The sequence below is a fragment of the Sceloporus occidentalis genome, unplaced genomic scaffold, assembly GCF_023333645.1.
Source record: "Sceloporus occidentalis isolate IW3139 unplaced genomic scaffold, rSceOcc1.0.p SCAF_59, whole genome shotgun sequence".
Lineage (NCBI taxonomy): Eukaryota > Metazoa > Chordata > Lepidosauria > Squamata > Phrynosomatidae > Sceloporus > Sceloporus occidentalis.
In genome coordinates this window covers 1,930,877-1,957,502 of record NW_028317039.1, presented here as the reverse complement: position 1 = coordinate 1,957,502, position 26,626 = coordinate 1,930,877, and the positions used below count along the sequence as shown (strand labels likewise).

Sequence of the window (26,626 nt, the reverse complement as noted above, 5' to 3'; positions counted from 1 at the left end):
TTCCTTCAAAACATTCCTCAAGACTCACTTCTTTAAGGATGCTTACAACATAGCAAATTAACAACCCCTCCATATTCCTTTAGCTCACCTTTCCTAGTCCCTCTCCTGCAATACTTTTACTAGTGTGGCTGGTCTATCCCTAACAACGGCACTTTTACCTATTGTGTAATACACCCTAAATTTCTCTAGATTGTAAACTCGTTTGAGCAGGGCCCTCCTCACCTGCTGTCTCTGTTAGTCAATTTGTTATGTTACATACTACTTGTATGGGCCTGTGTGGGATGTATAACTAAGTAACTTATTCCCTTCTTTCAGGCAGTTATGAAGGTATAATCTGTGTGTTGTCTGGATGGACCATGAAAAGTCTTCCTATTTGATGGAAGTCAAGTCAATCAGAGTTTACATTTTTTTTCCCTTCCAGGCCCATTAACCAGTCTCAAAAATACAGAGGTAGTACAGCTTGCATTGATAAAAGGCATACATACTATACAATGTTTGATGTGATTTTGTTACAAAACGTTTGCACAATTTCCAAATAGAGGTCTAAACAGAAATTGGAACATGACAATTAACTAAAATGATTCTTACAGTGCAATCAGCTGACAAACATAAGCTTGCCAGCTCCAAAATAAAATTTGTCTCCTGTCCGGATAAAATGAAACTAGCTCTTTATGTTGCTTGGAGTATCCAACACAACTATTACTTTCTATAAATGTATATTTATATGTGATGCCTTCAATAAGATCACAGTTAAGAGCGCATTATCACTCAATTACAGCATATGTATAATAAATAATCTATGGTAAATCATGACAAGTGTAGTAAACATTATCACTTATGATGATAAATGTTTGTAACCATAGCTAGACTGAGTATGATGGTGAGGCTGTAGCCCTGTAAGGTCAGCTGCTGCCAAATTAAATAAGAGTGGCTGACGACTATATATACGAGAGGACGCATGTTACGGAGAGTGCGGCCAGGCATATGCAGCTGATGTCCTCAGACTGTAGAACCTGCAACTGGAGCAGGTGAGTATGGATCACTGTTTGCCAGCGGGCCACCAGGCATTTCTCTGGTGTGCCAAATTACCAGTCTGGGCCTGTTTGTCACTTTGAGAACATCCCAAAAAAATGTATCTGACTGCACCCAACCAAGTGTTGGATTTTACAAACTTATTAACATACTTTACACAAGGTAACTGTCTATTCAATTTTTCTAATTATTTCACTATTATTGCTTTCCATTCACAGGGGAATGAGCACAGCCATGCCTGTGTAAAGAGGCGAGGGACCAAATTCAGGCTAGAATTTCAAATAAGAAGGCTGGTAGATACTTGAAGAAGTTTGGATGCTTTGATCGCAGCACTTCAGACATTTGATATGCAATTCAGCATGAAAGTGTTCCCGCTGGGTATGTTACCCTATTATGTTCTGCTTCTGAGCTTCCACTGAAATAAATGTTTTATTTGAATAAAGAATGGATTTCTCACAAATACACACAAGGGCATGATACATTTCATAACGACATCATTGCTTTATGATGTGATATTTCTTTCACAGATTCGTTGTATTTGGTCACAAATGCCACAAATATCTCTAATGGAAAGTCTAACAGGCTGTGTAAATCATATTGCCCATAGCAAGAATAAGCAAGTGTATCTTTGTTTAATGCTTTACCTGTTCCTTTTTTAGATCTCTGTGCACTAATTGTTTACTTTGCCACAGCAAGAACCAGATAAAAATAAGTCAGTCTGTCTGGTCTGACTGTTTTTCCTGATGTAAAGACTCAAACCTTAATAAATCCTTGGTCTTGTCTTCCTATAATTTTTTTTTTACGTCCTAAGTACATTGTTTTTCAATTATCAACGTAAAACAGCAGCTGCCACACTATAAACCATTCTTCTTTATTTACTTACATCATTAGCCACTTATTGCACCAGGGATATTTACACTGTTGGTAAGACATATCTTACCATTTAAGTCCTTTTGTGTTATCACTAATACAAGAATCCCTAAGGCAATCCACTAGTAGCACCTTCCTTTGAATATACACTATTAATAGCGTTCCCCATGTCAGTACTGGAGCTGACTGGAGGCGAGTATATCACGTGCAGGAAGATATGTTTGGCCAAACACATCTCCTGCAGGAAACTCAGCTTGAAGTGAGGAGAGGAGGAAAAGCATAAAGAAACATAGAAAAGTGACTGCAGATAAGAAGCATTCCCCCTGTCACATCTTTCTTCCAGGCTATACATTTTAAGATCCTTTAACCTTTCCTGGTAAGTTTTTTTATCCTGTTATCCATTAATCATTTTAGTAGCCCTTCTCTGAACTTTCTCTAACATATCTATTTTCTTCTAGAGATACGGTCTCCAGTACGCTACACAATACTCCAATTGAGGTCTCACCAGTGATCTGTACAACCGCACGAGCACTTCCCTCTTTCTACTGCTAATACCTCTCCCTACCAAGCATTCTGCTAGCATTTCCTGCTGCTCTACTGCATTGTCTACTGCATTAAATCCTCTAAAATAATTACTCCTAAGTCCCTTTCCTCACACATTGAGGTTAGGACAGTATCAAATATTCTATACTGGCCTAGGTGCATTGCTTTGCATTTACCCACATTAAAGGCCAGTTGCCACATTTTTCCAGTTTACCTACATAACTTGCCATTTGGCTTATCCCTCCAGGAACATTAACCCTTTGCATAAAAAAAAAACCATACCTTTCCATCAAGAAATTTGAATACAGATCCCTGAGATACTCCACTAGTAAAAAGACCTTGCTCCAAATATACTCCATTGACTAAAACCCACTATTGTCTTTCACTCAGCCACTGCCTAACAATATTGGGATCTAAACGCAGAGATTGCATTTACTTATGTGTGACAATGTCTACTGCACCACCTCGATCAATTATTTGAGTCACCCAATCAAAAAAATCAATGAGATTAGTTTGGCATGATTTTCCTGAGGTAAACCCATGTTTTTGATCTTGAAACCTATGTGACTTAAGATGTTCAACAATTCTATGCTTTAACATAGTTTACATTAATTTCCCCACTAAAGATGTAAGACTTAATAATCACTACATCCCAGTCTTTCACTTTCAGTAATATCTGATAACAAATCTCCATTTGTGAACACTAACTCTAATATGGCTTCCTTACAGGTTGGCTCCTCAACTTCTTGTTTTAAAGATAATCCCAGTATGGAGTTTAGAAGATCTGCACTCCGAGCACAACCAGCCACTGGTTCTCCAGTAAACATCAGGAAGATTAAAGTCTCCCACGATTATAACTTCCCCTTTCACTTGTCATTTTAGCTATTTCCTCAATCAGTAGATTATCTAGCTCTACTTCTACTTGTCCAGGGGGTCTATAAATTATACCAACACAAGTTTCTGTTATTTTACCAAATTGTAATGTAACGGAAACTGACTCTATGTTCTCTTCGCCAACTTGTGTTAGGTTAGATTTTATGTTATCTTTCGCATATAGGGCCACTTCTCCCCCTTTCCTGACCTTCTTGTGTTTTCTATATAAAGAGTACCCTGGTATTGCTATGTCCCAGTCATTTTTTTCTCATACTATGTCTCAGTAACAGCCACTAAATCAACATTCTCAGTTGCCACTACTTTTACAAGTTAATTGATCTTATTCCCTAAACTGCGATTATTTGTAGACATGACCTTAAGCTTGTCATTTAACACACATGCTGCAATTGCTTTCTGCCCTTCTCCCTATTATCTGTACAAACCAAGGCCACAGATTCACCCACCTGGCTACTAACTGGAACACCTTCCTTTCTATACTGTCTAGCCCGGTATTTATCCCCCCCATTCCTAGTTTAAAATCTCCTCCAACCGTCTAGCCATTCTCTCTTCAAGCACATTGGAGCCTCTTGCATTCAGGTGCAATTTTTTGTGGATCCATATCCATATGCAGGAATTCTGCACAATTTCCCCCTGCATTTGCAAAAGGGACCAAACAGCTATCATAGGCTTTAAAGTGGATCTGATGGTTGGACTGTCGCTTTAGCTACTAAACACTACATTCAAACAGGGACGTACCTAGAGTATTTGGCACCTGGGGCAGATCCTGTATGTGGCACTCCCCCACAAAAGATTATGTTGGCAAGAATATTTATTTCAGAAATTTTTAACTGAATGTCAACTGGAAAAAAAATAGAAATCTGGAAAAATACATTATTAATTAAATTATTAATTTAAATAAATTACATTTACTGAACATTTATGGTACAGCGTAATTCCCACCACTATACACTGAGCCAGACACTGACGGTAGTGCAGCATAACCCCTATTATTATACACTAAGCCAGACATTAATGTAGTAGGCCTCTGCCCCTTAAAAAGCCTGCCTGTGCCACCGCTGCTTCTTTAGCAGGCTAACTGTGCCATTGCTGCCCCTTAAGCAGTCTGCCTGTGCCATCACTGCCCCTTAAGCAGTCTGCCTGTGCCATCACTGCCCCTCAAACAGTCTGCCTATGCCACATCTGCCCTTGAAACAGCCTGCGTGTGCCAACTCTGCCCTTGAAACAGCCTGCCAGTGCCAAGTCTGCCCCTGAAAACAGCCTGTCTGTGCCAACTCTGCCCCTTTAGCTGCCTGCCCGTGCCACCTCTGCCCTCCCCTAATCAGCCTGCCTGTGCCACCTCTGCCCCCCCTAATTAGCCTACCTGTAGCACCTCTGCTCCCCCAATCAGCCTACCTGTGCCATTTGTGACCCCAAAAACCCTAACTTACTCACTAATAACTTCATTCATTCAAACATTAATTTACCCACTCATTCATCCACACATTTACTCTCCTGCAGATTTGGGGGGCTGTGCAGATATCTATGCGGCCTGATGCCGCCTAATGCGAGTCTGTGGCTTACTGCTGTGGGTGCCACGCACGTGATGAGTGGCACCCAAGGCGGACCACCCCCATCTTCCCTCTTTAGGTATGCTACTGCATTCAAAATATGAGATAATTACAAAATCAGGACAAATAAATAAATTTTTGGATAATATTCTTCAGATGCACTAGGTGAGTATAGATCTTATCACAAAGGATTAGTTGCAGAAACCTGGATGATGGTTGAGATCTTCAGAGTCTGTGAAACCCAATTTAATTGTAAGGCCTGGTTTCATTATGCCCTTTGGTTTTACAATCCTTGCCCCTTAAGGGAGAACCTTTTAGCAGAACTGGAACTTTTCATCTAAACGTTTTTGCAGTAGCAAATGTTTTGATTCCATTATGTCTAATTTCTGTAACTAATTTAGGCCTTTTAACACTTTTGATTTCTGAGATTTTAATACAAATAATGTGCTAAAAATTATTTATAGTTATTTGGATGGCAAATAGTGTGACTCAGGTATGTACATAGTTATATAGGCTGAAAAAAGACATGCGTCCATCAAGTTCAGCCTTTCCTATATCTGTTAATATGTTGCTGTTGATCCAAAAGAAGGCAAAAAAAAACCCCGGTTTCGCTCTTTCCAATTTTGCACTAACCAGGGAAAAAAATTCCTTCTTGACCCGAAAATGGCAGTCAGATTTCTCCTTGGATCAATAAGCTGTTTCCCCATAATTAAAGATTATATCCCTGAATATTATGTTTATCCAGGTATCCATCCAGTTGCAGTTTAAACGTCTGTACAGACTCCGATAACACTACCTCTGCAGGCAGAGAATTCCACATCCTTATTGTCCTTACTGTAAAAAACACTTTCCTCTGCTTTAGTCTAAATCTCCTTTCTTCCAGTCTGAACGCATGACCACGCGTCCTATGCATAGTCCTGTTTATGAACAGATTTCCACACAATGGTTTGTATTGGCCCCAAATATATTTATATAATGTTATCATATCCCCTCTGAGGCGACGTTTTGCTAAACTAAACAGATTTAAATTAGTTAACCTTTCTTCATAACTATAGTGCTCCATTCCTTTTATTAATTTTGTAGCCCGCCTCTGCACCCTTTCTAGTGCTATGATATCCTTCTTTAGAATAGGTGCCCAAAATTGCACAGCATATTCAAGCTGCGGCCTTACCATTGATTTATACAGAGGCAAAATTATATCTTTATCCCGCAACTTGATGCCCCTTTTTATACACGACAATACCTTACTGCCCTTAGCAACTGCTGACTGACATTGCACATTGTTGCCTAGTTTGTTGTCTATAACAATTCCCAAATCCTTCTCATTTGTCGTTACCCCTAATTCACTACCGTTTAGGGTGTAGGTTGCTTGTGCATTCGCTACCCCGAAGTGCATAACTTTACATTTATCTACATTGAATTTCATCTGCCATTTGTGTGCCCAGTCCCCCAGTCTATCTAGATCCCAGCACAGTAATATCCTGCTCACCCTGTATAACTTTACCTAGTTTAGTGTCATCTGTAAACACAGAAACATGACTTTCAACGCCTACTGCCAGGTCATTTATAAATATGTTGAATAAAATTGGTCCCAGTGGGACACCACTTACGACTTTTGACCAGCTTGAAAATTTACCATTTATAACAACTCTCTGTAATCTATCTCTAAGCCAATGTTCTACCCAAGAACAAGAATTTGCATCTAGACCAATTTCCTTCAGTTTGAATACTAACCTATTGTGTGGAACCGTGTCAAACGCCTTGGCAAAATCCAAGTAGATTACATTCACTGCAACACCCTGATCAACACTTCTAATTACTTCTTCATAGAATGCAATTAAATTAGTATGTATGATGGGTGCATGTGGGTACAATAGCTTGACCACGAGATAAAATGTTTCCAGTGCTGCTTTTCAAGCCCAGTCCAGCCGTGATTACATGTCGGCTAAAACAACCTCTCCCACTATGTCCCTAGATCCACACAAGGCAGGCTGGGCTTTCCCACTCCTTACTTTTTTAACTCTCTTAATGGAAGAAAGTTATAGAATAGCTAATTTGCAAACAGCCCAAGCCCCAAAAAGGTGACGTACTAAGGGGAGGGGGTCGGCCCAAGGACCAGCCCTTAGCCGACAAACTTGGACATGGAAGGAAGGCACATAGCAGGGTCACATAACTTGGAGGGAGAGCTCACAGCCAGAGGGAGAACTGTAGTTGAGGTAAGGGAATGAGTGAGGGAAGGTGGGAGAGGGTGAGGTAGGGAGTATGCATGCACGACTGTATGTATATTACGTATGAGTGTATATGTGTTTGTATGTCAGGTGTGTGTTAGTATGAATGTGTATATGAGCATGAATGTATAAGAGTGTGAGAGCATGGATGTGTGTGTGTGTGTGTGTGTGTGTGTAAGTGTGTGTGAGCATGAGTGTGTATGTGTAAGTGTGTGTCAGGATGATTGTGTATGTGTAAGTGTGTGAAAGGGAATAAGTGTTAACATGAGGGTGTAGGTTAGTATGTATGTCCATGTGCATGTTTGTTGGTGTGAGTGTGTAAGTCTATGTAAATGTGAAAGTGTGCATAAAAAATGTGTGCCAGTGCGTATGTGAGTTACTGGGGGGGGGGCTGATAGGGAGGAGCCAAATATAGGATTGGCTCTAAGTGCCAAATACTCTTAACAATTCATTTTTTCTTATTAAACGCATTGAAGTTTCACATTTAACCTCTGCAGTGAGGAAAAACTATGACTAAAAGTCTTCATAGTATGATGTAATTTTATATTTTTTTGATGTTGTGAGTATACCACTAGTGCTAATACATTCATACATTGTGTTTGTTTTTCTCGAGCACACACATTGCTATCTTTGTGAGTGTGCTTTTAATGGGCCAGTCTTAACACAGTAAATGTTGTTTCCAGTTCTGAATTATTATTTTAGTCCTTTTGTAAATGGAAAATAAATGAGCATTTTAGGAAGTATATGATACATTAAACAGCCTGAATAATCACACAATGACAAACCTTTTTTTGCTGTAAAACCATGCTGGAATATCATTTTAAAAGAGGTCTACTAACAGCATTGTTTTTCATTTATCACAGCACATAGCCATTAGCATATATCAATTACTGTTACAATACTCAAGTACAAACAGTTCTAGCAAGAGCAGGTCACCCAAGGCACTGTAAATATTGCTGGCCAGATTCCATGAAGAGAGATGTCTTTGTGATTTCAATGTCAAAAGTCAGTATGTAAGAATGAACAGCATACAGCTGATGTTGTAGTTTAAAAAAACAAACAAAGACTAATTTACTTGGTTATAAAGACCAATGTGTAATCATGCAATGCTAATCTCTACATATACACTCACTGGCCACTTTATTAGGTACACCTTGCTAGTAATGGGTTGGACCCCCATTTGCCTTCAGAACTCCCTTCATTTTTTGTGGCATACTTTCTACAAGGTGCTGGAAACATTCCTCAAAGATTTTGGTCCATATGGGCATGATCGCATCAGGTAGTTGCTGCCGATTTGTCGGCTGCACATCCATGATACAAATCTCCCATTCCACCACATCCCAAATGTACTCTATTGGCCTGTGGAGGCCATTGGAGTACAGAAAACTCATTGTCATTGTCAAGAAACCAGTTTGAGATGTGAGCTTTGTGACATGGTGCATTATCCTGCTGGAAGTAGCCATCAGAAGATGGGTACACTGTGGTCATAAAGGGATGGACATGGTCAGCAACAATACTCAGGTAGGCCATCACATTTAAATGATACTCACTTGGTACTAAGGGGCCTGTAGTGTGCCAATAAAATGTGCCCACACTATTACACCACCATCAGCAGCCTGAACCGTTGATACAAGACAGGATACAAGGCATGCTTTTATGTAGTTTACGCCAAAGTCTGACCCTGCCATTTGAATGTTGCAGCTGGATTTGAGACTCATCTGACCAGGTAAGGTTCTTCCAGTCTTCCAGTGTCCAATTCTGGTGAGCCTGTGCGAATTGTAGCCTCAGTTTCCTGTTCTTAGCTGACAAGAGTGGCACCCGATGTGGTCTTCTGCTGCTGTAGCCCATCTGCCCATAAAGAGTGGTTTTTGAGTTACTGTTGCCTTTCTGTCACCTCGAAACAGTTTGTCCTTTCTCCTCTGACCTCTGACATTAACAAGGCATTTTTCTCCACACAACTGGCGCTCACTGGATTGTTTCTCTTTTTCGGACCATCCTCTGTAAACCCTAGTCTGTAAACCCAGCTAGTGGACTCTGGAGGAGTGGAAATGTGTTTCTGGAAGTCTGATAACTGAATCTGGGTTTGGCAGATGCAAGGAGAATGATACCTACCAGAATGCATTGTGCCTACTGTAAAGTTTAATAGACGAAGGATAATGGTTTTCAGGATTTAGGCTAGGCCCCTTTAGCTCCAGTGAAGGGTAATACATAATGTTACAGCATACAAAGACATTTTAGCCAATTATATGCTTTCAACTTTGTGGCACCAGTTTGGTGTCCCAGCATGACTATTCTCCTGTACGCAAAGCAAGGTCCAGATTTGAAACTCAAGTGACCTGCACAGAGCCAGTGCTGTATCTGCCGTGAGGCAGACAAGGCAACTGCCTTGGGGGGCACATTTCAGGGGGGTGGCCCAAAAAATGCCGCCCCAAACGCCCATCCAACACCCCCACAGCAGTCACTACTTCCCAGTCCCTCCCTGCAGTCACACTGATGATTGGTCCCCCCCTTTGTCCACACTGCTCAGCAACTCATCTAACAGTAGGTATCAAATTAATATTTGGGCTGCTGAAAGTTAGGGGAGGTGGTGGTTAATTTAGGGGCAGTTATGGTTATGGGGTGTTAAGGGCTAATTTAGGGGCAGTTATGGTTAATGGGGTGTTTAGGATAATTAAAGGGCAGTTATGGTTGATGGGGTCTTTAGGGTTAATTTAGGGGCAGTTATAGTTAATGGGGTGTTTAGGATTAATTTAAGGGCAGTTATGGTTGATGGGGTCTTTAGGGTTAATTAAGGGGCAGTTATGGTTAGGGATGGGCCAATTTTAAATTAGACGGTGCCCAAGTTAGGTCTTATTAGGGCAGCACAAAACCAAAATACACCGCTCCACAGAGCCCTACTTTTAACCCCATTGAACACCTTTGGAATAAATTGCAACACCGATTTGTGGGTGTGAATAAATTTTTATTTGGGGAATTTAGACTACCCATGTTATTTTAGCAGATACACTTTATTTGCATATTCTTTAAACGTATTCTGAAACTGCAAAATGTCATTACTAATTTAATTGTAAGCTCTGTATTGGAGGCACCAATTTCCATTTCCTTGATGCAATTCTTTAATTTAATTCTTTAATTCATTTTATCCAGTTTTTATAAAATGCTTTGTACACATGAATTGAGGAAATAGGGAATGGGGCGGTGATAAATCCATCAATACTGTTTTTGAAATATAAACTCCACAATAATGCATAGCTGTTGCTGTATACACATCTAAATGTATAAAATATGGAAAAACATATGAACTGCATCTACAGAACTATTAATGGCTATGGTATCTATAAATAAAGCATGATGTATACCTGTGTATAACTATATGTAAAGAAAAAACTGTATTCATAAACATATTCTCAATGCAAACCCAAAAGCTGTTTTCTTTCTGACTGGGAGCTCTTGAAGCCCGTGTACCATTCAATTCTCCCACGCTACATATGTCTGCTGTGAACTGCGTGACAAGTGGCCCATATGTGCTTCCTTACTAGAACAGAGAAGGTGCACCAAGCACATCATCACAATTAAAATCCCAGATCAAAACAAAATAGTTATACAAATTGTAATTTAATGTAAAAGTGGTGACAGGTCAGCATATAAGTGGTTAAAACTAAAAGATGAAAAATGCTAGGAAATTCCACAGCGGAGACAAATGGCTTTTATTAGGTTTTCCCCGTCAGTCTGTTGCCTCTGAAAGCTGCTGTATAAAAGATATTGTTCTCCTAATGAACTAACTGGAACTAGATGGTAATTGTATAATTTAACTCCCTCTTTGCCAGAGCCCTTGTCAAAGACTATGTAACAAAATGCATCTATGTTACATTGCCCTACGATGATAGGGATTTAGGACTCCCCTGTTAGTTTAAATTATGTTATGTGTAGTGCAGTAGCGTACCAAGCAGGGGGCGGTCCGCACCGGGTGCCGCTCATCAGGGGGGTGCCAACTTGCCGGCACCCGGCACCCCTCCAGAGACGGACAGTAATGTCCGCTGCTGGAGGAGAAGGCTCGCAAGGGAGCGGTATCGAAGGTCTTTAACAGACCTCCGGCTCCCTTGAGTGATTTTAAGCCGGTTCCCTTGAACCGGCTTAAAATCACTCAAGGGAGCCAGAGGTCTGTTAAAGACCTCCGATACCGCTCCCTCGCAATCCGCGCGGCAACTGCTGCTGAAGCAACACTGAAGCCACGCCCACCGCCGTCCGTGCCCTCTGAACCGGAAGAAGACAGAAGAAGAGGAGCGAAGAGGAAGAAAAGGAGCTGACTGCTGGAAGAAGAAAAGAGGAAAGGTAGGAAATCATTCAGTGACAGTGAGAGTGGATTGGTATGTGTGGATTGGTAGGTGTGGAATCTGTGGATTGGTAAGTGTGGAATCTGTGGACTGGTATGTGTGGATTCAGGGCCGGACTGGGACTGAAAAGCAGCCCTGGAAACATTTGGAGAGCAGCCCCATATAGTTTATCTCGCGATTGAGCTCTTATACCCACACGCACATACCCGAGTCACACTATTTGCCGTACAAATAACTATAAAACATTCTTTTTATCATATTATTTGTATTAAAATACCAGAAAGCAAAACTGTTAAAAGGCCCTAATAAATGAAATATATTACACATAATGGAATCAAAACATTTACTACTGCAAACATTTTTAGATTGAGACATTTTTTGTTTTTGTTTTTATTTCCTTTTATTTGCCAACCTGCCAACAGCCCCTTCTACCCCCTTTTTATTTTCTTTTGCACAGAGCCCCATGTCAAGGAGCTTTCAATTACTTAAGTTAATAGAACCTGATTAAGTTAGTAGAATCTGATGTCTTTTCGTATTGCAGGGTACATCCAGAAAATAAACACAGATCAATTCTGGTGGAGTGCCAGACATCTGCCCCAGGCTTGCCACTCTGCCCCCTTTTAACTCCCTATATGCCCCTCTGCCTCCAGAAATGCCTTATACCCCCTATATGCCACTATATGCCATATAGGGGGTTAAAAGGCATTTATAGAGGCAGAGTGGCATATAGGGGGTTAAAAGGCATTTATAGAGGCAGAGTGGCATATAGGGGGTTAAAAGGCATACCATGGGGCACTCCAGAAAAGCCTTATACCCTCCTATATGCCACTCTGCCCCATGATATGCATTTTAACCTCCTATAGGCCACTTTGCCTCCAGAAATGCCTTGTAGCCCCTATATGCCACTCTGACTCCAGAAATGCCTTATACCCCTATATGCCACTCTGGCATTTAGGGGGTTAAAAGGCATATCATGGAACAGAGTGGCATATAGGGGTATAAGGCATTTCTGGAAGGAGAGTGGCATATAAGGCATATCAGGGAGGCAGAGTGGCATATGGGGGGCATAAGGCTTTTATATAAAAAAATATTATACAGTTTGTTAAAAAAAAAAATAATATTTGTTTATTTACCTTCAACTTCTTCCACTTTGGGGCTTTTTCATCCTGGCCTCCGTCCTCTGGTAGCTGCAGGCCGCCGTTTTCTATGTTGACAGGATGTCAGTGACAGGACATCCGGTGCTCCAGCAGGGCGGAGCTTTCACCCCTCACGCTCCTCCCATCACTATGCGGCCATCAGATTAATGGAAATTTAATCGAAACGGCCGATGCGTGCTGACACCGCCGGCCGGAGCTACTTTAATTCTTTTTTTTTTTTTTTAATTGAATATGCAGGATCGGCTTGCCATATAAAGTAAAATAAAAAAAGTATTAAAGTAGCTCCGGCCGGCGGTGTCAGCACGCATCGGCCGTTTCGATTAAATTTCCATTAATCTGATGGCCGCATAGTGATGGGAGCAACATGAGGGGTGAAAGGTCCGTGCGAGGGGGCGGGGCTTTCACCCCTCACGCTGCTCCCATCAGTAGGCGGCCATCGCACACGGCCACTGAGTGCTGATGCCGCTGGCCGGCGCTGCTTTAATAAAAAAAGAATTGAAGTAGCGCCGGCCGTTTAGATTAGATTTCGGGCAGCCGCCCGGCCTACGAAATTTCCCGGTATCCCGGTGGGCCAGTCCGGCCCTGTGTGGATTGGTAAGTGTGGAATCTGTGGATTGGTAAGTGTGGAATCTGTGGATTGGTATGTATGGATTGGTATGTGTGGAATGGTAAGTGTGGAATGGTAAGTGTGGATTGGTAAGTGTGGATTGGTAAGTGTGGATTGGTAAGTGTGGATTGGTAAATGTGGATTGGTAAATGTGGATTGGTAAGTGTGGATTGGTAAGTGTGGATTGGTAAGTGTGGATTGGTAAGTGTGTGAGAGTGATGGGTGTTATGCTGTACCATTTTCAATGTCTTTCATTATATAATTATGCTCTAAAGTACATCATAACTCCCATCACTCTATACTGTTCCATACAGTGGCAGAGCTGGGAGACAGAGGCCTTGCACCCCCACCGCAGGACTCCTGAAAGGTAAGTTAACTTCAAAGGGGGGAGAGGGTAGATAGTTAGGAGGGGGTAGATAGGGAGAAGGGAGTGAGACGGGGGATAGGGGGTAGATAGGGAGAAAGGAGGGTAGCAAGAATATTGAAATAAAGAGTCAGAATGAGAGAGCAAAAATGAATGGATTAATGCGTGGATGAATTGTGTGAATGAGTGAGAGAATTAATGAATTTGTGAGAATGCATCATTGAATGTGTGTAAAATGATTGTGTGAATGAATTGTGTTAATGAAAGTGAATTAGTGAGTGACTGTAAAAGTGTTTGTGTTAATCATAGGTGTATAGTTGATTTGTCAAAAAGGCAAAGATGGTATAAGCAGGGTGTTTATGGGACAAAAATGGCACAGGCAGGGTGTTTATGGGAAAAAGATGGCGTACACTCGGCTGTTTGGGAACAATGCTGACTCATGCTGGGCTGTTTGGGGGCAAAGATGGCACGTCCTATGTGTGTGTAATTTGGGTGCTGGTCAGGTTCTATGTGGGCAATGTGGACGCTGTTTTTTTTGGAGGGTTATTAAAGAAAGCACTATTATATGTTCAGTAAATGTTATTTAAAATGTATTTATTTTACTTATAAGTTATTAATTTATTTTTTCAGATTTCTTGTTGTTTACAGTTGACATACAGTTTACAAATTGGTGCAATAAATATTCTTGCCAACATAATTTTGTAGATGTCTTTACATTTGGGGGGGGGTGCCACTTACAGGATCCGCCCCGGGTGCCAAATACTCTAGGTACGCCCCTGGTGTAGTGATAAACAAACACAGGGGTGCAAAATCCAGCATGATACAGAGGCTAAACAACTATGGCCATCATCATACTGCCAGTGGGAAAAAAAAGAGGCTTTTGTTACATGAAGATAAACATATTTAGTGCATGTTATAACACATAGCCAATGTTTTAAAACAGGAATGTATTTTTCATACATTAGAACATATGGGGTTAGCAAATAATATAGTTTACCAAAATGTAGAAAATGTCCCTTCAGGGAAGATATTGTTAGTTGGGATTATTTTGATGTTAAGGGGTGGTTTTACCCACAAAAGCCTGAGATTGACCTTTCTTATTCAACTATAAAAAAGGGAAACTACTTTACACTCTTGTTATTTGAGGGTCTTTTGTGACCGATTTTGCCACTCTATCCCACTATCCTGTCGAGCTATACCACCTGTCCCAAAAAGCAGAGAATGTATACTGCATATGTAAAGAATTATGTGCAAGCACAGTACGGCTTCCAGTTTGAGTGACAGTATACATCACAAGGTCTGCCCCACTGTTCTGAATCTCAAGAGATAGAAATTGGGAGGTAAAAATAAATAAATACATAAATATATATATATATATATATATATATATATATATATATATATATATATATATTATCTATGTGCTCTGTAGAAGTGTGAGTTTATTTTTGTGTCTTTTCTTTCTTGTTCCAGGTAGTCCGATGTGAAGCACTCATCCCAAACCATACCTGAAAAGTGAAAAAGTAGAGCAAAACATTCAAACTCCTGTGTTCATGTTAGATTTGTGGATGGAGTGGGCCTTCTAGAAGGGTTAGGTGGGGTGTCTTTGAAATAGTGAATATGGGGTTAAATTGAAATATAAGAACTATACTGTCCCTCAAATGAGACATGGACCCAATAAAGTGATCTAATCAAAATTTTCAAGTTTGAAACCTGAAATATGCAGATTCCCCTTTTGACCCCACAATGTCTGAGAAGCATGACATACGCATGCATGTGGGATATTGAGAACTCTGAATACAAATTAAGAACTTTGTTCTTTCATATATCCACTTTTTTTTTTTACAACAAATTTCAAAGGGCTGATGTGGAATCAGCTGCATGCCATACCCATGCTTGTGGGGTATTGCTGTACTCAGGCGATGTTGCTGCATACGATTAATGAGTTTTTGTCCTTGCCCATAACTTGGGAAAGAAATCTACTGAAATACTTCAATGGAAAAAATAAAATTGTACTGCAATGTTTGGCATACATTGGTGCTAAAACGGTTGACTAAAATGTGTTAAAATACCTCTAGTAAGATACTTTGGGTTGTAAACTTTCAAAAAATATATATACTTTTGTTCACTATTTGTTATTCATTTAGTCGCTACTGGGGTCCAACTCCCAGGATATCACAGCGATGAACATCTTTCATATTTAGCCTTGAAACAACAAAATGTGTTTCCAAAATACATACAAATTATATATATATATATATATATATATATATATATCTTTATATACATATATATCTATATACTGTATTTGCTCGATCGATTATAAGATGACCCCGATTATAAGACGACCCCCCAAAATTTGAATATTAATTTAGGAAAAATGAAAAACCTGAATATAAGACTACCCTATAGGAAAAAGTTTTACTAGTAAATATTAATTCACATGTAAACAATTTTTCATATTTAATAAAAACTATGATTGATAAAAATGTATTTTTTGTTTTTATTTCCTTTTATTTGCCAACCTGCCCCCAGTTATGCACATCTGACCCCCCAGATATGCCTTATACCCCCGTATATGCCACTCTGCCCTCCAGAAATGCCTTTTACCCCCTATATGGCATTCTGCCTCCCTGATATTCATTGTAACCCCCTATATGCCACTCTACCTCCCTGATATTCATTTTAACCCCATATGCCACTATGCCTCCCTGATATTCCTTTTAACCCCCTATATGCCACTCTGCCTCCCTGACATTCCTTTTAAACAGTTCCTGTGTTTTTGTGAATAGTGGAGTTGCTTGGTCTTGTTTCTACTTCAGAGGTATGGCTTTTTGGCATACCACCTCTGACATAGTAGATGTGTAGACTGTTTTTGTTTTTGCTAATGCTGATGGCATTGATAGATATCTTTGCAATGGGAAGTAAGCATGATGTGTTTTTGATCAGCAGCAATAAGTTTCCTTGGCAAACTACTGCATCTACCGTCCTCAACATTGAGTGTTTCTTTGTATGCATGGGAGAGACCTTGCTGATTCAGTATAACTATATTGTGTCTTGTTTCTGTAATTAGTTTGACCATGTTGTATGACTTTTGACATTAAACTGTCTTCAGCAATCTCACCTTGTTAGTAAATTTGGCTGTTCCTCACCCAGTTTTAATCCTCCTGTTTCTGTTAATGATCATTAGCACCTGTTTGGTATAATTGTTTACTCATACTAACCATTTGCCTACAAAATATCTGACCTTGTGCATGTGTATCTTATTAAGGTGTAAGCTGTAACATATTAAGGGCTACTAGAAAAAACCTTTTGGTTCCCTCAAGAGTTGAATGATTACAACATAAAGTTACATGTAAGGCATTATTAGCCAAAAATGCTCCATTGGTGTATAAAACAAATAAATTGGCTTAATGTTTCCATACCATATTGATGCTAAAAAATGTTTCCCTTTCCAGCCACCTTCCTGATTCAGGTGTCGGGAAACTAGAGGCAAACTCATAAGTACATGTTGGTTGTGTAGGGACCCTTTTACACCATACAACCCAAAATCTCTTCAAATACAAGAAAAGATTACTCATGCACGCCATAAATGTGGACAAAAGTCATCCCATTGCACGGTAAGCAACCAACAATGCCAGACTTCGTCTGTGGATTTGAAGGAGTTGAGTGTGGAGGAACTGACGCTGCTGTCAGCTATCAAACATCAAAAGCACCTTCGTACTTGGATACATTGGCTTGATTTCCTAGCGACCAGATGACCATAGAAAACCATCCCTGACAGACATAACACATTTCTAACATCTTATTAGGTGCCTGGACATACTGCTATAGATGTACTAATATAGAACTATAGAGTTAAAATTCCATATAGACGAGGGGGGGGGCATTTCATTGTGTATCGGAATTTGGTACCGAATGCACCTGTTCAAATGCATATTCCATCTCTCATTGAAACAGAATTATTTTTTAAAAAAAATTAAGCAGTTTGGTAAACTTGCACTGCATCAATAGCAGTAAAATACCAGCAAATTTATCATCATGTATAAAAAAACATAATAAAATAATACCAAATAATATTAGTGTTGACATATGCCGCAACATTGCAATAAAACGTAGACTATTCAGAGCTCCTTTTTCTAGATCATGGGTCAGTTAAAAAAAACACCAGGAAAATATTGTAATGTTAGCACTTACAGTGGCACCATCCCAAGTGGCAGCACCAGTGGAGTCTGAAGCACTTGCCATGACTATGGGTTGCACAGATGGACAGACCATCGCAGGGCTTGAAATCTGGTCTTCCGGCACAGCTCCGGGCAAGTGCCTGGGCCTCATCTACCTTATCATTCTTCAGGCACTTTTGGGCAGTGGTGGCTGTCATCTTTGCCAAGTAGCCTTAATCACAGGCACAGTGTGGTGTGGAGGACTCCTGGATCTGCAAAATGGTATAAGGTAAAAAGTGAAACTGATTGTTTTGCTGGACCTTTTATTCTGTGTGCCTACATATCTGGGAATATAAAGCACTGTAACCATTCCTCCCTGCCCCTCTGTCTTTTTGCCCATTAGTATAAGATCTCAATAAGTACGGTTCCCACATATGCTGACTAAGAGCTAGTTTCAAACTTCAGATTTAATACATGTATTCCTCCAATATCAGCCTAGGTGACATGTTAGTTACACATGTAACCCCATCTTAGTGATTCCCCTTGTCATTTTCACCAAGCTTAGGGTAGTTACTACTAACTACTATTACTATGACAGGCATATGTACATTTATGCACAAAAAATATTATGTTCGTTAATATCACAGAATAAATTCCATACCAAGTGTTCCCATAACATTGTTCCCTGATAAAATACTGCCTATAACATCAAGTCAATACAGCACAATACCACCTTGAAATTGACCAGTAACTGTCTTCCTAAATGGATGCCCCCCCCCAAATATATGTGATCACATAAGCATTTGAAACATATGCTCCAAAAACACCCTCCATGCCACATTCCTTCTGCCAACATTTGCCTTTTTGTTCGCAACCATATGCTCATATTTTCTCACATTGTGTCATAATAACAGGAATAGGGCTTTTTATTTTCTACCGTCAATGCTGTAATTTATATGCTGATTTCAGTAACTTGTCTGCCTTATATTTCTTCTAAAAATTAGCTTTATTAAATACCTAAAAATAATTATGTACTTTGCTAGTCAATTCAAAAAGTAAACTAGTTCTAGCTCTTCCAGTACAAGGGAGGTTGGCTCTAAAGGAATAAACATGTGCATAGTCTGCTTGTTCTTATGATAATACTGTATCTCCAACTACTGCTAAGGATGAGGCTCTCCCAGCCCACATCCCCATGCTATCACCTGCCACTGAGGATCAGTTTCTTTCACCCTACATCCCTGTTCCTTAGTCAGCTGCTGGGGACGGGGCTCTGGTGTACTGACACTTTTGAGTGCCACTGGAAATGAGACTCTGGCGCCCTGTATACCGACATCTCCAACCGCCACTGATTGTCAGAAAAGCACTTCTGATTTTCATGGGGATTTTCCTGTCCGTCACCTGTGTACTTTTATCCACCACTGTAGATGGGGCCGCTTCACATTCTTGCTCATCTGCTTGCGGATGGGGTTCTCTTAATGCGTGTCTTGATACTTCTGTCCACTGTTGTGGATGGGACTCTACTGCTTCTCATCCTGGGTCCCCTAAACGCTATGCGTTTCTTTTGTCCTCAATCTCCGTCTCTTTGTTTTTCTTTTTGACATTTGGAAGGGGAACAATACAAACATTTAAAGGGACTATGGAGCTATCATATGCATGAGAGTGTTAGAGTGTCCCTTTGAAGTAAGATTTGTATGCACCTGTAGTATTAGAAACAAAAAGAATGTTTCTGCTACAGGAGTGTAGAATTTGATGTAAGGAAGCTCTAACCAAGCCACATTTTTATATATTTCTTACTTATGTATGCTTATGTAATATTCACAAAACCTTGACTTTTAGTTCTGATGAGATGAAACATGTAAACATATTGCCTTACATGCATACATTATTGAAAGCAGGTGCAAGAAGGGCTGAGTCAAACCTGACTAATGTACAGCTAATCAATTCAATTCATTAAATAACATTTCATGTTATTAACTATAGTTTATGCAGAGCCAAATTGGTGCTTCTTGCAAAGTAAATTTACCAGGGTTGATTCATCAAAATGCATAATGATTTTGGTGAATGAAATGTTTGCAAGCCATCTCCAAACAAGAGAAATCAAAGCTTACCAGAGCAGTCACAAACACCAACCAACATGTGAATAAATACAATACATACATTTTGACTATGAGTTCCAAGTGTGATTGGAGCCCTCAACACCTGAACCATTTACTTAACAAGAAATAAATGATCACATTATATTCTATGCTGCCTGACACATGAAACTGTCTTTTAAATGGCCTGTGCTAGTATACACAAGATATGTTTGCTTTGAACATAGCCCTGAGTTGCAACAAACCGTATGGACTGAATTAATTAAAAACTGATTTATGACAAGTGGAACATTTAATAAGGGTTTTAAATATGATACACTTTGTAACAATGCTCTGCATTCTTCACAAAGTGTCTGGGAATATCTGCCCTATAAAACTTTTGAACATTTATATGTTGTTTGCACATTTTTGTTTGGCGCTGGCTAGCAGTCAGAATAGTGTGTGCACACTGGCAAGCAGGAGATGTGTTCAACCAAACAGATGTCCACATCTCAACAGGTGTACCCTTACAGTCTAAGCTGGTAGGTTGTGAATGAGAGCAAATGCATAGATTGTTTTTCTTTTCTTTGAAGCTCCAGGGTTAGTGCTTCTATGTGAAAAACAAGGTAAATAAGGTACCAAAAACATATCCAAAATAAGGCCACAATAAACACTGGATCCCCAAGTCTTCTTTCTTTGGAAATCCCTCCATGAATTTGTAAGGAGGTATAAATGTTAATTTAAAGGGGATACCCTTTTACCTGACATTCTTTGACATTGTTAGTCTTTTCAGCAGGTGCACAAGGACAAAATAAAAACACAAGAGTAAGTATGTCTCTAATTCCCAGATTTATTATTGAAAAAATATGCTTTAACTGGATAATTCATCCTATGAAGAGAGTCAAAAGAATATCTTTTTCTTGGGCATTATCTATATACAATGGCAGACAAAACTCATACATACATTTATAAAGACCCCACATCTAACAAAAATTAGAGCTAACAAAACCTTTTTATCATTTTAATATCTTTCCTCAGCACCATCCAGAGTCAAAATCTTGTTCCAAGTTCTTCTATGCCTACACATAGTCTAACCTGTCACCACCTGTACAGATAGCAGCTCTTCCCCAATGAATTGGTTCTATTTCTACACTATACATTGGGAGCCAAGGAACCATTCGAACGCTAAAGTATTTTCTGTGAATTTAAGTTACCTATCCAATGTTATTGGACTCCCTGGCTTTTTGATCCTTTGCTTCCTGTTTGACCCTGCATCTCTGCTGCCTGCCCTGCCCTGGACAGACCCGGCTGTTACCACTTTCTTTATTATTTATTTTTGTTCTCTGCCACTGGGTTCAACTCGTGCTGATAAGAAAGCTCACCTTCCCATTACATTGAGTGCAGGTTTCCACAATCTGCCCAGGAAAAGACACAAGCAACATACACTGCGTATGAACTAGTTCCTGAAGACTATTTAGTTAGAGTCAATTCAATCTGATCAAAGACAGACAACATTTCAGCTATAGATCAACGAGACATAAATGCTGCAAATAAAACACATAGAAAAAATAAACAAAACAAACAGCAGTACATCGAACATGGTGGCAAGAAAACATTTTGATAAGCAAAACATGCTTAAACAATACAGTCTGATGAAAGCTTACACAATCCAGTCTGCCCACAAAAAATGTCTATTGAATGAAGGCATAACACAATAAATAATAATAAAAAAAACTTCCTCTCAGTCCAGGTAAAAGTCACAGTGCACAAGAGCAGACAAGTGTCTGCTCATCACCAGTTACAGACTTGATCAGATGCACTCTCACAGTCTATGCCCTGTAGGAGCAGCTCAATATAAACCCTTACTGTGACAGTGCATCCAAACAGCTAGACAGCAGTCAGATATGATACTGTGCATCTTCAGTTATTGGCACAAATACAATCAGGCAGTGTCCCACAAACAGCACACAAATATCAAAAAGACCACTCTGATGTCACACTTTGTTTGTAAGAAACTGACACACACTTAGATACCCCTGACACCTATCAGTCACTCATGTACAACCCTAAATCCCAAATTACTTGCACAATAACTTGTGTTAGGTTTGCAGCACTTAATTTATCGCAGTATAGCGAAAGACAGTATATGCATAAAGCAGAAGATGACATTTTTACACAAACACTGCAAAGCGCATTCCTCTAATCCAAAGGTACAGTAAGACAACCATGTTCTTAGCACGTCTCATACAGTCATATAATATCACACAGGTCAAAATATATCTCCCTCACCTCCATCCCCGTGTTTGTTCATCTAGCCGTCCACAGTATCACACATCCAGATACTAAGCGCCTCTCTCACACAACGGCACAAGGTTATTTATTTCAAACTCACCCCCTTTCAAGAATAATTTAGCTTTACCAAGCATCTCTTGAAATCTTAAAGTCAGACACAGAGGTCTACTGAGATGCACTTACTTGTTCTATCTGGATGGATGTGGAATAGCTGAGTGAGGCAGAAGGTCCATTCCCGACAAAAAGCTATACCAAACGCAGCTCCAGATCCGCGGAACCTGGCGGCCTGGGCGGAGACATCTCCGGGGACACACCGTGACTTCACACTCCGGATACAGTGTGACACCAAATGAGAATGCCACAGTTATGTGACACACAACCACATCACAGGATACAGCTAACTTCTCCTGTAGTAAACCCGTGTCCCAGGTTACAAGTCACACATTGTAGCACAAAGTTCTGAATTCAGAAACATCGCTGAATTCAGAAACATCGCTGAATCCGAACGCAGAAGAAGCCGCTCCAGGCATTGAGCTGAGGCCAGTGAAGGCTGAAGTTCCGGCCGCTCCTGTCTCAGGACCCTGCTCAAAATGCGAGGGGAGGCGGCACTGCTCATGCGCCGGAATCCATGCCACATATTAAATGTGGGAGAGGCATTCTCGGTGACAGACACACAAAGGATGGCACGCAGTATCACATACACAACCCGTAATTACACTAGACATAGCGGCAAACACACAGCAAGAACCACACTAAGACACCGAAAGACTGACAACAGTGCTGCAGAGACCTCAAGCGACGCACACACCGAGGAGGCGATATACACAATAAATGACGGAACACACGCGATATGACAGATACACACCGAGGAAACAAAAAGTGACACACTCAGTAGCGCCAAAGTATAATATACAAAAAGTACAAGAGAAACCATAAACAGTAATAAAAATTCCTCCCCATGTACAGCGATAGAGAAATTATATGGACGCCTTAATTACTATTGTCTTTTCGTGAATGCAGTGTAAAGTTGCACTAGCAATGCGCGGGAAAACAAATTCAAGACGGTACCCTGCAGGTAATCAAATATTGAAACACGGTCTAGAAATATACGATTTCTACTTCTCTCCCCATGGTAAATAGAGATCTGATCTGGTGCTGCTGTGGGTCGATTTTCAAATAGCGGTCCTGAATACCGGTTGAAAACAGGAACCGGAACACTGTGGGAGAGAGTGCCATCTGCCCACCACAGTCTGAAATGCAGCCGAAACCGCTAGAGCTCCGTGTTTGAGGTCGTGGCTTAGTTCTTGGACACCAGCGGGACATTTTCTAGGGTGGTGTTTCGGAATAATAATAAAACAACATTTTTATTCCATACATTAGAAGGAAACAATTAATTTTATGGTACCACTCAGCTATTATATGGATTAAAGTGATGGTTGCCATGGCTTTTTAAAACATTACATTTATTTATATAACGTCAGCAGCTTCCATAGCACCCTACAATCAGTAGCATCATTTTAAAATCACAAACAGTCGCTTCCATGCCTCACAACTCTACTTCCATGTCTCACGTCTTCTTGTTCTTGCTTCTTTTTTCTCTTCTCTCTCTGCTTTCTTTGACCGCATCTCCGCGGACATAACCTCCTGGTGAACTTCTGCCAAAATGGTGGAGCTTCTAGTGATGTCCTTGAAAGCAACTACCTTTTCCCCTAAGATAACCCTATGTAAGCATCTGCCAAAATGGCAAAGCTTTTGGTGACATCCTCAACCCGGATTGGAGAATTGGGAAGAGGACGTCAATGGAAGCTTAGCCACTTTGCACTACTTTAACCTTGTGTGAACTTCCACCAAAATGGCAGAGCTTCTGGTGACGTCCTCTGCCCTGATTGGAGGATTGGAGGGTGAGAGATGTCACTGGAAGGTTCATTATAGTGGCGGAAGTTGGCTGGGAGGTGATGTCCGCGGAGATGAAGATGAATAAAGAAGATAGAAGAGAGGAGAACAAGAATATGTAGAGCAAGAAGATGTGAGACATGGAAGCGTAAGGGGCCAGCAGAGAAGGTAGGGACACAGTCAGAGAGCTTGAGAGAGTGAACGAAAATGAGAGTCTGAGAGAGTGCGAGAAAGTGAGAGTAAATTAGGGTGTGGGACAAAGAATTTCATTTCCAAAATTAAAATAGGCCCCGATTTGTGCCTCAAAAGAACAATCATATACCCACAATCTATATTGGGGTATCACCCTTCCCCCTGTCTTGACCTGGACCTTTAAATGCTGTGTTAAAAACTCTGGAGGGCAGGTGGCACTCTTTCCCACACTGTTTCAGTTCCAGTTCCCGTATTTAATCAAACCCGTAGTCATGCTATCATCTCACACTATCCTGTTGGTGCAAATAAGATTTTTGCCATTGTTTTACATATGATTATCAAAACATTTCTCATTGGACCAATATATCTGTACCACAGAAATCTCATAAACACCTGTACATCACACATAATACCCTACTATAATATGAAACTGTTTTACTGTTGCTTTTAAAGGTGATCAACTACAAGAATTTTCCAACTATTTAACATAGGAGTGTAAAAGAGAATTAGGACCAATATGCCTCTACTGCACATGTGTCCTACACATCCCTTTGTATAGACTTCTACAGCATTAAACAATTTCAATGTGGGTTTTTGCTGCAGATAAAACTAGGAGTTGCTGAATGTGAGCCTGAATGTGCCAGGGGGAGATTTTCTTTTTTTTTATGACTCTCTAGATTACAACTCCCCTCACCCTCAGCCAGGAAGATAAGAATGATGGGAGTTGTGGCCCACAAAAGCAGATAGACAAGAAAAGCAAAGACTGGCATACTTTTGAAAATGTATCTTTTTATCTAAGCTGTGTTTGTATAGTGCATTATCATTCAACCCTTTATTTGTTGTGTGCCTATCCTGCACGATTATGTGTGCTGTTGGGCAGCGAAATGAGCATGTCATGTAACGTGCCCCATAGATTTCATAAAATATACAAAAGCCAATGCATGTGGGGTATTTCTGTAATCTAGAGATGCAGCTGAATACGTTGTTTTTTTCTGCAATTGCATGTTATCTCTGCAAATAATCTTAAGAAAACGGAAAGGGTAGTAAAAAAAAAAAGCAACGTTTAGTTACGTTACAAATAGTTACGTTACATCACTCTTTGCCAGAGATTGGCGACCAACTGGCGGCATAAGTGTCCAAACACTCCTAGTATAATACCCAGGGTTGCTTTCTCTCCAAAAATATATATATTTTTAAGGGGGTATTTTGAGCTAATGGGCTGCTAAATAGTCCCAAATGAGACATAGGCTTTAAAAAATTAAAACGGTATGGGGATGTTCTATTGCGTGCCCCGTAACTACCAAAATGCATAAAAAACCTATGCATGCTGGGTGATCTGGAGATGCAGCTGGATACATTTGGGTGGGTTTCTCTGCAGTAGCATGTATTCTGGGCACAAATTCATAAGATGGAAAGTTTGGTAAAAAAGGCAATTAAATAAACATTACGTTTCTCTTGATAAGTGTCCAAATGGTTCTAGTTAAATATTTTGAGCTGGTGGGCTGCTAAACAGCGTGAAATAAAACATAGGCCTCGCAAAATAAAATGTTTAAATTTCAAGTTTGGAAAAAGGAATGGGCATCCTCCAATCGGAAGAGGGGATGTCATTTCAGCGGATGTTTTCCCCAGGAGGATATCTCTGCCGATATGCAGATTACGAAAGGAGAAGAGAGAAAAGAGGAGAAGAAAAAGATGAACAAGAAGATGCGAGACACAAAAGCAGAGCTGCAAGACTCGGAAGTGGAAGCGGTCGGCAGAGACGTTAGGGAGACATTCAGAGAGAATGGGAGTGAAAGAGCCAGCAAACTTCAGACAATAATTCATAGCTTTTTACTTCATTTTGACTGTTTTGTGGGAGGTCTGGCCTTGTTTTTGGAAATATGTACAAATTGATAAAATCTGAAAAGTTTGTTAAATTTGCAATTTAAACAAATCTGAATGCACAAGTCAACTGTATAACTCCTAAACTGAAAATAAGCTAACCAGGACACAGCCAGGTTTGACAGCTACTAGGTCATGGTGGGGCCTGGCACTCAGAAAGATGACAGCATAACAAAAGGCTCTGATGCAGTCCAAGTCTTTAATACGTTCCCTGTACATTTGTTTCAGATGAAAATCGAGGGTCATTCTAAATTTGTGTATGAAATTAATTTTTCAGCGGCCACATTTACTCTCTCTGACTCTCACTCGCTCACACTCTCTTTTTCATTGAGGCACTTATTGCAGCTTTTCTGAATGGATTATCAGAGACTTTGAAGGACGAGATCACTGCTCGAGATCTTCCCTCCGATCTGGATTCTGTAATTTCATACGTGACTCAGATCGACCTTCGTCTCCGCGAGGGACAGTTTGAGAGCACGTGAGAGAAGACCTGCTTTGGGTATGCTGGGTCTGTCCTCTGTTTCTAGCGGCACTCGGATGACGGTGCCCAATTCGGG

General features: G+C 40.3%; 1 protein-coding gene across 1 annotated transcript in view; it reads right to left on the bottom strand.

The window, feature by feature from the left end:
• The window catches only part of LOC149287536 (UPF0524 protein C3orf70 homolog), a 56,327-nt gene extending 38,370 nt beyond the window's left edge, over positions 1–17,957 (bottom strand). The window contains exon 1 of the mRNA XM_089492797.1: positions 17,774–17,957. Within this exon, the coding sequence (XP_089348923.1) occupies positions 17,774–17,957 (184 nt within the window). The remainder of the gene's footprint in view (positions 1–17,773) is intronic.
• Positions 17,958–26,626: the final 8,669 nt, after the last annotated feature.